The sequence below is a fragment of the Liolophura sinensis genome, chromosome 1, assembly GCF_032854445.1.
Source record: "Liolophura sinensis isolate JHLJ2023 chromosome 1, CUHK_Ljap_v2, whole genome shotgun sequence".
In the NCBI taxonomy this organism is placed as follows: domain Eukaryota; kingdom Metazoa; phylum Mollusca; class Polyplacophora; order Chitonida; family Chitonidae; genus Liolophura; species Liolophura sinensis.
Genome location: NC_088295.1, coordinates 87,417,692 through 87,432,796, shown reverse-complemented (window position 1 = coordinate 87,432,796; position 15,105 = coordinate 87,417,692). Strand labels below are relative to the sequence as shown.

Genomic DNA, 15,105 nt, shown 5'->3' with positions numbered 1-15,105 from the left:
GATTCTCCAAACACTGCCGCAGCACGACTCTTTGCAGACTATGTCACTGAAACTTGGGTATTGGGAGCTTTCGATCAAGAGAAATATGACAGAAATGGACCAAGAACTACAAACCATTTGGAGGTCTGGCATCAAAAGCTAAATCTCATGGTGAAGAAAGCCCGTCCGAACATTTTTGAGTTTATCTTTATCAAGACGGAACAAGCCGCAAATGAGGTGAAGATTTTGCATCTTGAAGGTGGGGCAGCTCCTCCTCTTAACAGACAGAAGAACTACAAACCATTTGGAGGTCTGGCATCAAAAGCTAAATCTCATGGTGAAGAAAACCCGTCCGAACATTTTTGAGTCCATCTTTATCAAGACCGAACAAGTCGCAAATGAGGTGAAGATTTTGCATCTTGAAGGTGGGGCAGCTCCTCCTCTTAACAGACAGAAGAACTACAAACCATTTGGAGGTCTGGCATCAAAAGCTAAATCTCATGGTGAAGAAAGCCCATCCGAACATTTTTGAGTTCATCTTTATCAAGACCGAACAAGTCGCAAATGAGGTGAAGATTTTGCATCTTGAAGGTGGGGCAGCTCCTCCTCTTAACAGACAGAAGAACTACAAACCATTTGGAGGTCTGGCATCAAAAGCTAAATCTCATGGTGAAGAAAGCCCATCCGAACATTTTTGAGTTCATCTTTATCAAGACCGAACAAGTCGCAAATGAGGTGAAGATTTTGCATCTTGAAGGTGGGGCAGCTCCTCCTCTTAACAGACAGAAGAACTACAAACCATTTGGAGGTCTGGCATCAAAAGCTAAATCTCATGGTGAAGAAAGCCCATCCGAACATTTTTGAGTCCATCTTTATCAAGACCGAACAAGTCGCAAATGAGGTGAAGATTTTGCATCTTGAAGGTGGGGCAGCTCCTCCTCTTAACAGACGCAAATATAGAAAACTGTATGCCAGATTGACAGGCCTTAAAATGAAATTTGTGCAGCAACTGATTGGACATCACACTTTCTTGCTATATAAATGTGTATTCAATATCATCTGCTAAACATTACTGTATTATTCGTATATATTCCCCCCAGTAAACGCATGTGGCGATAATCGAAGTTAATCATACCAGCCAATAATTACTGGTGACGCGCAATAAAGAGCAACATTTAAAAAAAGGAAAAGCTTAACAGTGGGAAGTGTGATATAAACGGGATTTATTCAGTCCTATACGGAGTATGAACATATTCATATAAACACAAGGCACTGTCAGATTAGATTCACTGACAATAGATTAAACAGACCGTCAAATTTCACCAGATATATTTCGGTAACAAATCTTCACCAGACAGTGTCTAGGACTGCCAATGTCAACATACCAGTGTCGGGTGGGCGCCCGTGTGTGAGGACGGTGCCATGGGTAACCACTGGAGTACCTAAGTGCAACGTCCGGATAACTGATTCCCTATGTTTTAACTCACCTTAGCTTTATCATTGCATTTCCAATTTGAAGATGGTTACCTTTAAAATTTAAAAGACCAATGTGCTGAGTAAAGATAAAACATTTAATTCAGAAATAGCTTGCCATCAATCAATCAAGTCATGAGGATCAAGGGCAATAACTCTGCCGTTCGGATCAAGGGAGATAAGAGGTCATACATGATGAGTATTGAGAACAACATACAAGTAAAAATACTTTAACTGCATCTCGGTGGAGTTCATATTGACTTCACTGTCCAATTAAGGATTGCCACTAAACAAATCTTTACAGCTCAAATAACAATAAGGGACTAGATGTTTGGGACTAGCAAAAATTCAACATTAACCATGAATCTGTACAAAACAGTGGAAATGTAATAAATACAAAATAAAACCACAAAAATGAGAACCCAAAATGAGACTTTTTTTCTTAATATATCAAATACCAACAAATAGCTTAAAGCACTAATCAACAGTCTTTTTGTCTTAAAATTTGTAGACTGAAAACGTAAGATGCACATAGCCAGCTGCATGGCGTCGTCTAGTCATTGCACATGCGCTCCTATCAGTGGAGAATATTACAGCTAATGAACATCTACCACAAAATGCTGCATCTGTCCAACAAAACCCTCAACATCATTATAATGTACAGCACAGAAATGTCAGGGTGACAACGTACAGACGTACAAATATATGCCAAAGCTGCATTTATTTCCATTGTATTAATTTATGAACAATTACAGACGAGTAATTCCTTTATGTATATACAACAAATAAGTAGTCAAAATGACAACAGCAACAACCTTCATTCAAAAAAAGGTCCCAAAAGTTAGACAGTATGTTTTCTTTCAGGTTACTTTCACATTCCAGTACAAGTGAAAGACAAAAATATGATATATATGTTTTTAATACATAGATATAATAATAGTCATAATTTAATGATACTATAATACAATAGTAATGCAATATACAGAAAAAAAAGAACTACTGATATCTGTAAAGTGTGGGGGTGGAGGTGGGAGGTGCTGGGCTGGCTGTGGTTGTTCACGTGAGAAAGGTGGGTGAGTTTAATTGGTGAGAAGGGTGTGGACATATGAAGGTTAGCTCAATTGTTGTGGATTAATGTGTGGCTGGGGTGTTGAACTAGCTTAAGGAGTGGACCTGGTTGAAGTGATTGCTTAGTGAATGTGATCAGGTGGGGGGAGGGGTGGCGAGTTTTAAATTGTGGCTAGTACACGCACCCCTCCATATAGGGGTTAGTATTGTACACGTGTGTCATGCTGTGCATGGCGTAAGACAGTCGATGGTGGTCGGGTGTGGGGCCTGGGTGGTGAAGAGCAGGAGACTGGGTCATTTCCAGGCGGTGAGCGTGCATGGGCTGTGTAGGAATGTGGGCAGGTGGGGCTACAGGGGAGGGCAGGGCTAGGGGCTGGGTCTCTGCCCCTACTTCACCGGGCCTGGGAAAGTCAGCAGATTCTCTGGCTGGGTCGGCCTTCAGCACGGGTCTGTGGTTGTCGGGGAAGGCCATTGTGAACAGTGCTTCAGGGTCGCACACAAACTTGTAGACGTAACGTTCTCCTGCCACTTTCTGCATGATGCCTTTCTCGTAGTAATACCTCAATGAGCGACTCAGCTTGTCGTAGTTCATTGCAGGTCGATTTTTCTGAATACCCCATCTCCTGGCCACCTGGATGAACAAAGTAAGAACATTGTATGACAATCATGTAATGGGTCTATAACAGTTGATAATATCTGTCAACTTCTAACACATAAGCCATGTGAAACTTATTGGTAATATTAAATCTTATTTAATATATTCTCTATATCATCAATATAATCACTCGATCGATTATCCTCAAGTTATTTTAAGAAGCATTAGAGCTGATTTAATCATGTACCCCATTGTACATACTTGTGTATACCATATTTCTTAGAGAGCTATCTGCATCTGTATTATTATGAAATCCCCTTTCACAACTGAAGTCTCAGCAACATTAATAGAAAGCTAAAAGCAATGTAAAGCCTAGAACCTACCTCCTCAGGTTCAATGAGTTTAAATTCAAGTCCACGACCAGTCCAAGCAATGAAGGCAGAGTTTGTGGGGTCGTCCAACAAGGCGACAAGGAACTGCCACAGCTGTAGTGAACCACGCCGCTGGTAGGTAGGGGGTGGGGCATCCCGATGGAACCTCTCCAAGTAACTCTCCCCGGTACATGTCTGACTTCAGCTCAAGACCTGCAACACACAGACACAAAGGTGAGTGGAGACAGATACAGGTGAGCAGAGACACTCACAGATGAACACAGAGAGATACAGCTGATAAGAGACACACACACTTGAGCAGAGCAGCGCATGGGTGAACACAGACAGATACAAGTGATCAGAGACATACAGGTGAGGAGAGACACACACAGTTGAACACAGACAGAGACAGGTGATCATGACATACAGGTAAACAGAGATACATGTACAGGTGAACACAGACAGATACAGGTAATCAGAGACAGATACTTTTCTCATCAATCAGGGTGGTGCCAACTTCCGCCCATCATGTTTGTATGATTCGTACCACATCCCATCAAGATGCACACAGCATGGGTAGATGATACGTGTACGGTATATCATCAGGATCGGACAGTACTGAACTTCTTCAATATTTGAAGGTATGTTGAACAAACGAGTCTGATTAGGTCCCATAGATCACCAAAAATATAGATGGGAAGATAACATCATTCAAATACATGTACACTGGCTCATTTTCCTGGCTTGATCAAGGGAAACTACTCTTGCTGTCATTTTGCTTCTGAACGTGATATTATGTCTGTGTGAGGGATGATCACCATGCAATACACTACATGCAGTTTCCTTCTCCTGTGGGACAACACAATATACAGCACGGTACCTGGCCTGACTGTATGGCTACACCAACAAGAGTACAGGCAAAACTTTGTTATAAGTACACATGTAGGAAACTTCACAGATTTATAAAGTATTTAAATACATGTACCTGTATAACAAAGAATGTCCATAAAATAATAAGCTTTGTTTATGTTCTCAAAAAATGTGAAACTGTACAGCACTGATGCTGAGATCTATGCCTTGCCACGAGTCCAGTGCCTCAACACCTTAGCTCACATGGACCAGGTAATGATCTACAACTATATTAATGACTCCTGACAGGCGTATGAATGATGATAATGTCTGTGTGAAAACAGGTAACACAGTATTTAGTACCTCCTTTGATCTCTAGAGAGAACCAATTACCTATTCACCTGCAAACTGTCAGCTCGGGCTTATTAACGTGAACAAGAGCGATTATGAGATTTACTTCCTTGAGAATGTATACAATTGTCACACCATATTTACACACAATTTAAAAAGAAATGACAAGAAAAATTATTAGAAATCAAGTTAAACCTTAATGAAAATGCACACAGGACATTATCTATTATGAAGCACTTGACTGCCAGTAACACATATAAATCCACATATAGAAACTGGACAGGTAAGACATCCAAACAAGGCAGGTAACCACCCAAAACAGGTAAATCACTTACCCTTCTGCCAACAGTGAAGGTAAACCACCCACCTGCCAACAGTACAGGCAAACCAACCGCAACAGATGTAAACCACCCACCTGCTAAGAGTTCAGGCAAACCAACCGCCTGCCAACAGTACAGGCAAACCACCCGACCTGCCAACAGTACAGGTAAACCACCTATCTGCCAACAGTAAAGGTAAACCACCCACCTGCCGACAGTACAGGCAAACCAACCACCTGCCAACAGTACAGGCAAAACACCCAACCTGCCAACAGTGCAGGTAAACCACCCACCTGCCAAAAGTACAGGTGAATGACTAGCCTGCTAACAGTGGAGGTAAATCACCCACCTATTAATTGTCACCACAGGTAAACCACTCACCTCATAACAGCACAAGTAAACCACCCACCTGTCAACAGTACAGGTAAACAACTTCTCTGCCAATAGTACAGGTAAACAACCTTCCTGCCAACAGTACAGGTAAACAACCTTCATGCCAACAGTACAGGTAAACAACCTTCCTGCCAACAGTACAGGTAAACAACCACCTGCCAACAGTACAGGCAAACCATCCACCTTCCAACAGTACAGGTAAACTCCCCTACCGGCAGATCAGGTAAACCATCTGACCTGCCAACGATAGAGGTAAACTGCCCATCTCTCAACAGTGCAGTCAATCAAACCAACCACCTGCCAACAGTGTAGGCAACCACCTAACCTGCCAACAGTACAGGTAAACCACCCGTCTGCCAACAGTACAGCCCAACCGAAAACAGATCAGCTAAAAAACCCACCTGCCAGTAGCACAGGTAAACCACCCACCTGCCAGCAGTACAGGCTGACCATCCACCTACCTACAGCACAGGTAAACCACCCATCTGTCAATAGCACAGGTAAACCACTCACATGCTAATAGTACAGTTATGCAATTAATGTACTGCCCATTTAACTGATTATGATAATCAGTGGTTGTAGAGACAGTTGGGTATTGGATTTAACACAGATATTTGTCTCTGACTTGTGATTCCATTCAGATATGGAAGTCTCTCTGCGGCTTGTTCCTTAACACAATCTGCATTGGTGAGAGAGAAAACACTCATCGGGGTGATATAACAGTGTTTGGCCATTCTGACACTCGGGGGAGCTAATGTCATGACTGGACTGGAAATCTCTGCCCAATGCCCCTCAGGGAGCCTGCAATACAGACCGAAATCTCACCTTAAGTGGCTTGCCATACAGACAGTCCTCAGTAACAATCACTGAGAAAAAACGCACACAAGTGCAACAGTGCTTGGCTGACTGCCTGAACAATGCCTTGGAGACCTGCTTCCCCCAAACCAACACCCTTGTACTGATAGGCCTCACTCAATTAGGGCAATCCAATTTATGCTGGAAGTCAAATTACTACAAGCTGCTAATTTAAGATCTGCATGCAGCAGAGGGGAATCTTGCCAAACTTAGAGCTAGGCTCTGTGCTTGTCAGGGCGAGTGCGTGTGGTTGGTGGAGTTGTGTGAAGAAGTCCCAGTGACAAAACGCATCGTGTCCCAATCCCCTGTTGAGATCAGGATGCGCTCTCTGTTTACCGCGACAACTAAATTGCTGCTTTAATGCTTCCAGGACTAAGTACATGTACCAAGTTGCTGTAAAAGCACTCGTGATGATTTTCCAATTGGGTGGCCACAGCCTAGATGCAACTCACTGGCTATCAAGTACAATGCCACTCTCCATGGCACAAATTTAGAATCTTTTTAACATTAATTTAAGTCTCTCTCATTTTCTGCACAGATTTCCACAGGTCTGCAAACAATGCAATGGCACACATGTGGTCCAACCTCGATGAGGCCATGACAAATATGCCAAGATCTTTGAAGAATGACATGAGAACTGAAGGGCTATCTTTGGTCATCTATCAATGAGAGGGCAAAAAACACAAAGACAAATGGTGTCTTCATACGTAATTGGGCAAAATTTCATTGATGAGCAGAAAAACCTGCCCACTGTACTTAGACAGAAAAACTGACAGATAGCCTCGAAACTGCCTCCTAACCTTTCTGATGTCACCACAGACATTTTTATACAGTCAAGAGGATGTCAAAATGCCAGATTCGGCTTAAGCTTTGGGATATTAATTGAGTTTTCTCATGAGCGTGTTGAGGAAAGGCCTCAAGATACAGAATCTTTTTCACATAAGCCATTATTTGCTTCTCCAATTGTTCTCGGCTGTCTCCATGCCTGTTTGGTGGATGTAGAATTGTACACAAATATCTTTCCTTCACAGAAAACTTGTAGCATTACCTTTCATCTTCCCTAGCAGCCAAACTAATACTTCATACAACCAGAGCTGTAGCAATAGCGTAACATTGCTTCATACTGTTATTGACAGAGCATTACAACAAATATTGATTTCTAATCAGACATCCTTCTGTTACAACCCCCAAGTGAACAAGTGTCATTTTGCCCACTCTGGCTACACCTGCGAGGGTGCTAACTACTCTCTGCACCCCGGGTGCACAGCATTATGCCCCCCGCTGCATCTGAGCTGCCTTCATTAAACTGTCCTTAATAGGGCTAACCTTTGTCTGAGCGGCTTGGCCAGCCAGAGCTATGGTGGTGTGCTCTGACCCCTGCTGATGTCCCTAACCACATGGTGAACACCCTGCTTTGTGCCTGACAACTGGGATACTCTGCTCCTACACAGCTTTAATTACTGCTGATGTCTCTCATATATTATTTACAATTGCTGTCTTCATTGAATGATCCCAGTGTTGGGCCTCTGCTCCACAAACACAGCTTCAATGCCTTATCCTCTTAATCGTCTCAGTTCAACAGGCAGGGCTAACTGTCCTACAGCCACCAAGCCTATTACAGGCACAATTACACCATATGCAGCTTACAAATATTTAGATTAGATAGTGTAAAGCCACAAGGAGACAACTAAATCAGATAAAATAAATGCCCAGCAATTTGCCTTTGTTCTTTGGTTGCTACATAAAACCTTTTCCTCTTTGTTAATCCATCAACAGGCAGTTTGTCAGGAAAATTATTAACTGAAATAAAAACAACTTGACACAACACAGCAGGGCTAATAGCATTTGTAAAATTTCAATTCCTTTAGATGAGCTTTTACGTGTTTTTACATCCCTGACATAAGGTTTAGAGACAAAGGCTGATACCCATCAACTCTAGGGAATAACTACAGAGAGTGTAAGGCCATACAATTAACAAACTGAAGTCCACCAGTTCAACAATCTACACTAACGCTGCAATTTGGAAATCTGTCAAGTCCATATTTCACACAAAACCCTCCCTCAATTAAACAAAAAATTAAGATGTTTATGAACAATTCTGCCACCACTGCAAAATTTGGAAACTATTTCGTGTTCTTCTGACATAACAGTTTTAATGGTTAAAAGATTACATAACCTATGGTAAGGCAGACAATGATGAAAAAAGTATGAATGTATCACAACCACGGGAGTGTGCACTGAGTGAGGGTAAAGGCACTGGGTTGCAACTGTGATCACCCCATCTGCTTCCCCCAAACCCTACCCTACCAAAACAAATTCTGTACCATAAGTCAATGTTGACTGTCAGACAGAACTCACTGTTTATGTACCATAAGTCCTAAATTACTGATTTCATGCAATTTCCATTTGTGATATTTTTTGCAGTTGTTTTACAGGTTCAGTATGAAGATATCTTATTGCAGATAAACAGTCAATTTCTCAATTAAAGTGCCTGGCAGACTGATGGACGGCTTATGTGTAAGTCTTCTAACTGGAATAACAGAGTTTATGGACACTACTCCATCTTCAGCATTTAATGGACCTGCCTGACAAACCAGGACTCTCAACCACCCCCACACCCCTCCACCTCATGTCACTACCCTGACACTTCATACACTTCCATGGGTTCAATTTACCTTTTACAGTTCAGTTTACAGCACTGCACTGCCTCTTACTTTACATAGAACGCCATCAATAAAAGCATTTATTTCCAGCCAATAAAAGAAACTTTTGGAGGATGCTGTGCCACCTATAAAAGTTGTCAAACAATAAAACAAAGCCTTCATAAATGACACATCTGTAATCCTATATCCAAGCATTAAACACAACTGAAATAGCCATTAAATTTAAGACTGACCTTTGTTTGTCAGATAAATTTCATGTTAGCAAAAAGGGAGTTGGGTGCCAGAAGTAAGAGAAGTTCCATTTTACCCCAAAAGCTGTAAATTGTGAATATCTATTATGATGTACATCTTACAAATGTATGTAACAGGATAAATTACATATGCAGCCTAGGAAAAATTATTACGAACAAATGTCCAGGAGGAAATATAAACCAAGCAATTAACCTGGGCTGTATTAATTAAACAGAATACAATGTGTCAGTAATTTGCGAAGAGTATTGAGTTTTAAAAGACTAGAAAATAATGACATATAGAATACGCTGAGGTATGACATGAGTATCCTATTTCATGAGCGTACAACCGTTCGCTGTCCACAGAGAAGACATACATAGCAAACAGGCTAATCCATTCTGATTGCAATTAATTGGTCTCCATGGCAGTGGCACAGTAACATATCTAACCAACACTTCGTCAAAACATTCCTAACATCAATAGTCTTCAAATTAGAGAACTGCAGTGAATAAACAAGAAAGAACATATTTCTCCACTGTGGATTATTTATCTTTTTTTTTGTTTGAAGTTTGTCTAACCCAAAATGCCGTTGCCACTAACTAGCAGTGAATCCTGGACTCATTAAACAATGAGAGCTGTCACCAGGAACAGCTCCCAATTTTTTATTGCGGCTGTGTAGCGGGAGGCTGACTGTCTGATTGGGCAGGGTAGGAGAAAGCGCCAGGTGAAGATTGATGTCCGCTTCAACTCTCAGCCACTGTTTCTCCACCAGGGGCATTCTACGGCCATTCAACAACCAATTATCTCAGAAGAATGGGGAAATTTGAGACGAGAGTGAATTCGCAGTTGTTAGAATGCTGGGATCGACAAAGGTGTAAATTAATTGGCAGTGCGGTTAATCATGGGGTTTATTTTCTGAATGATTCCTTTTTATATGGCATCGCAACCCATTGCATTAGATTGTGGTGTATACTGGCACTGTGCAAGACACTGTTACACAAGCACTGGTAAAACTGTGCCAAGTTTACCCCACAGTAGAGCCAAAGAGATGATAGAGTAACGGCCACAATCAACACGCTCGCCAAAACTTCGCGAATCCCTAAGTTATAATCAACCAAGAAACAATTCTGCCTTGTTCACATGGAAAGATTTTATATGTGAACTAAACAGAAGTTATACTAAAGCCTGTTACCAACTTAAAATACTTCACCACAGAAGACAGCTTAACATCTCACACAAAAATATAATATACAACAGCAGCTCCATTAGTACATAAATTCTACAAAATTTATTTCATGTCAATTTATGTCAAAAAGTTTCCCCATCAAATTCCAGGTGTTCAGCCAGTAAGAGGAAGTGTTGGCTGCTTCTTTGGGGGGAGGGGGGGGGGGGGGCAAAGTAATGGTTGTGAGCCAGTAGAGCCAATAAAACAGAATAAGCCCCAAAATAACAGAGCTGTTTTTATTATGTGCACAAAGGGGCAATCTGGCTGGGAAATAACATAGCATGGGAAAATCACCCCATGGGTAATATATGGCTCTAGATCCTTATTATGTGAGAATAATCCAATGATTATGGAAAGATTGTGGAAAAATTGAACACACCCTTATCATAACTTGTGCTCATAAAAAGCCTGAATGCTATCCATCAGAGACACTGGCTGAAACGGTGTGCAGTACTGACCCGAAAGACATTCCCTCCACAACATGCAAGGTGATGTTACTGACAACTATGTTGGCCAAAAATTTAGCATCAAACAGGGAACCATGTTGTCTAAGAAATGATGTCCAGTAGAATATGCAAAGTTAAAATGTGTTTGACAAAAACTGCTGTCTAGGAAACTACTAAGGTGAACTGTGTTGATCTCTGAGGATGCAGAAGAAACATGCATTTTACCAAAAACTGCTGTCTAAAAATATGTAAAGGAACAGTGCTAACAGAAAACCGATATTACGAATGATAGAAAATATATTGCAAGTATATTGCCAGGCAGGATCAGAGATGAAAGAGGGAAGTGAGGGACAAAACCTGGGGAAACTAAAGTTGTTAACAACTTTCTTCCCAGTGCAATCTGAATGACATAGAGATATATAGGCCAACAATGCTCTCTGATTGGACAGAATATATCTCATCAGTATGTGGTGATGAAAACCAACAGTCCAATAAGTGTAAAATTCATGTTAAGAAATGATGAAAATAAAGCCCTTTTGTACCAAAGAATGAACAATCATTTTGGGCACAAGTACTAAGGAGATGAAGACATTTTAAACAAATGAAAATCGTTACACACATCTTAATGAGAGGAGATCTAGAGTAAAAGAATTGCCAGGCCTTTATTTTCATAATTCTTTACCAGAATCTGAAGATCCAAAAGAAAAATGATTAATATAATATTAATATAGTATATAACACTAAGCAGGTTTGGGGATTTCAGGTGAATTGAATTTATTATTTGTGATTTAAATCCATAAGAATTTGCTTGCAATGTAGGATAAAACTAACAGTTAGGTGATTCATTTCAAAATCCTGACCAGCTTACAATTTATTTTGATCTCTGTTCATCAGTATACAGGTTCTAGAAAAGTTGTTTATGGTCATACGGTCGTGCATTAAGGCGATGTTTACGCTCGTATGGTCGTGCATTATGGCGATGTTTATGGTCGTACGGTTGTGCATTATGGCAATGTTTACCATCATATGGTCATGCATTATGGCGATGTTTACAGCTGTATGGTTGTGCATTATGGTGCCCCAAAATAACAGAGCTGTTGGTCACATGGTCGTGCATTATGGCGATGTTTATGGTCGTACGGTCGTGCATTAAGGCGATGTTTATGGTCGTACGGTGGTGCATTAAGGCAATGTTTACACTCGTATGGTGGTGCATTATGGCGATGTTTATGGTCATACGGTCGTGCATTATGGCGATGTTTACCGTCATAGGGTCATGCATTATGGCGATGTTTACAGTTGTACGGTTGTGCATTATGGTGCCCCAAAATAACAGAGCTGTTGGTCACATGGTCGTGCATTATGGCGATGTTTATGGTCATACGGTCTTGCATTAAGGCGATGTTTACACTCGTATGGTGGTGCATTAGGGCGATGTTTATGGTCGTACGGTCGTGCATTAAGGCGATGTTTATGGTCATACGGTCTTGCATTAAGGCGATGTTTACACTCGTATGGTGGTGCATTAGGGCGATGTTTATGGTCGTATGGTCGTGCATTATGGCGATGTTTACGGTCATGCATTATGGTGATGTTTACTGTCCCATGGTCGTGCATTATGGTGAGGCTTACGGTCATATGGTCATGCATTATGGCGATGTTTACGGTCGTACCATCATGCATCATGGCGACGTTTACTGTCCCATGGTCGTGCATTATGGTGAGACTTATGGTCTTATTGTCGTGCATTATGGCGATGTTTACAGTCGTATGGTCGTGCACTATGGTGATGTTTATGCTTGTTTATGTTTATGCATTATGGCAATGTTTACAGTCGTACCATCATGCATCATGGTGACATTTACTGTCCCATGGTCGTGCATTATGGTGAGGCTTATGGTCTTATGGTCGTGCATTATGGCGATGTTTACGGTCATACAGTCATGCATGATGGGGATGTTTACGGCCATAAGGTTGTGCTTTTGGGCGGTGTTTACGGTTGTACAGTCGTGCATTATGGCGATGTTTACGGTCGTATGGTCGTGCACTATGGTGATGTTTATGCTTGTATGGTCGTGCATTATGGCGATGTTTACGATCATATGGTCGTGCACTATGGTGATGTTTATGCTTGTATGGTCGTGCACTATGGTGATGTTTATGCTTGTATGGTCGTGCATTATGGCGATGATGACGGTCGTACAGTCATGCATTATGGCGATGTTTACGGTCATATGGTCATGCATTATGGTGATGTTTATGCTTGTATGGTCGTGCATTATGGCGATATTTACGGTCGTACAGTCGTGCATTATGGCGATGTTTACGGTCGTACAGTCGTGCATTATGGCAATGTTTACGGTCATACAGTCGTGCATTATGGCGATGTTTATGGCCGTACAGTCATGCATTATGGCGATGTTTACGATCGTAAGTCCACTTGTTGAGTTGACAAACTGGAAATTTGAGAACAGTTGGTCATTTTGAAAATTATTTCAGGGACTTTCTTATGGCAATCTAAGGAGATTCACGTAAATTTGGTGAGAATCCGATTCCTGGATTCCCGTTGAAAATAAAGCCCTGAAAAGGGCAAACACAGTTAATCAGTGAGCAACAAAAACTGGATATGACACCTTATCCAATGCTTAGCAAAACAAATTTTAGTATACCTAAAACATCTGTCATATGACCATATTATTTTGGTAAAAAACAGACCAGAAAAAAGTTTTCAAAGAAAAAAAATATGACAGAAAACATGCCAACACAATTTCTAAATTTTCTTTCAAACACTGAAATATTCAGTTATATGTAGACAAGGTTTTCAGGACCTTAATATACACAAAAAGTTAAGGAGATAGTATTGTTGTGTAAAATCCAGTTTTAACACTGAAGTAATAACTGGGAGGCTGAGATCAGACAAGTGTTTCAGTTTCTCACCTGACCTCTAACACCAGCCCTACACTGCCATTCTAATGCAGTCATAACTCCTGCAGAGGTCCGCCGCATAATTTTACATAACAAAAACTGTGAGGGTAGCATTAGTGGCAGGTCCTGCTGGGTGCTGACAGGTTCACATCCATTCTCTGTGACAGAGCTCACCAGTAATACACACATGATAGATCCAGCTGAAGGTTATGGCACTCTGTGATTTATCGTCACAGAGAGGAATAAAGCCTGGCCACAGTCCTCAGTAAGTAGACCTGTTCCAACAGACCAAGGGCTGCTAACAGGCGCCCACAACGTCATGCCGTAATTTACATGAGTTATAGGCGACTTAATTACAGCCAGGCTTGAAAATAAACTTCATTACGACCACAAGGACTGCCCCTAATAAAATCTCCCTGTTTTTATTGTCTGTGCTCGTGCTCAGTGTCCGCAACCTCACTGTATCAAATTTGGGCTCCATGGCCATTGCAGATGCTGGAATTATCCCAAATTGATCAATTATGACAGCACACCTTGAGATGAATGGCCAGGGATGGAAGAGATTAGAAAAAGACATCCTAATCTGATCAGAGTAGATTACAGCAGGCCAAGTAATAACCCCTTCATAGATTGAAACATGCGAGAGACGCAGAAAAAATAAGACTAAAGCCTTCTGGTCAAAAATGTCATTGTAATTCTTTGATTAAAACTTATGATATGATCAATAAGCTTACGGGAACTGTGTTGAGGCGGGTATGGGTGGATAAAAGTGCGGATCCGTCAGCAAGAGGTTAACCCAGAGTAAACAATGGCATTTATTAACACCGCCTAGCAACAGAGTCTGTTCTAATGAGAATAAAACTGGGATCATAAGATCACAGTGTTATACAGACTTCAGAGCGAATATGTTTGATGTGATTAAAATCAACCACAATTCTCCACAAATAAATTTCACTCAAATGAAGAAAGGATATTATTACTCAAGACAGCTTTTTATTAAATATACTGTACATATAATTAATTCCCAACAAGTGTACATGTACTTGAATTTTGTTACTTGGGCATCGACAACAAAAATATCTGCTGTCAGCTGTAGGTAGACACAGACAACTGTTGAGAAGGAGAGTTACATAAACCTACCTTCATATCTCTCTCTTTGTTTCTCTCGGAAGCGTTCCAGGTAAGTCTGGTTTTCATGATACAGCATTCTCATGTGGTTTTCATACTGGTACTGTACACCTGCTAATGACAAGGGAACACTGTTATAGGACAGGTAAGTTAGCCATTGTATGCAGGTAATACCCCTAATCAACTTAACCACTGCCTTAACAGTTCAAATGACCACACAGGTATCTCATTAT

The 15,105-nt window shown here is 41.1% G+C and overlaps 1 protein-coding gene across 1 annotated transcript in view; it reads right to left on the bottom strand.

Moving 5' to 3' along the window:
• Positions 1-1,202: 1,202 nt before the first annotated feature.
• The window catches only part of LOC135461288 (ETS translocation variant 1-like), a 58,278-nt gene continuing 44,375 nt past the window's right edge, over positions 1,203-15,105 (bottom strand). Inside the window, 4 exon segments of the mRNA XM_064738300.1 lie at positions 1,203-3,151; positions 3,499-3,669; positions 3,671-3,699; positions 14,885-14,983. Of these exon segments, the coding sequence (XP_064594370.1) occupies positions 2,693-3,151; positions 3,499-3,669; positions 3,671-3,699; positions 14,885-14,983 (758 nt within the window). The 3' untranslated portion in view covers positions 1,203-2,692.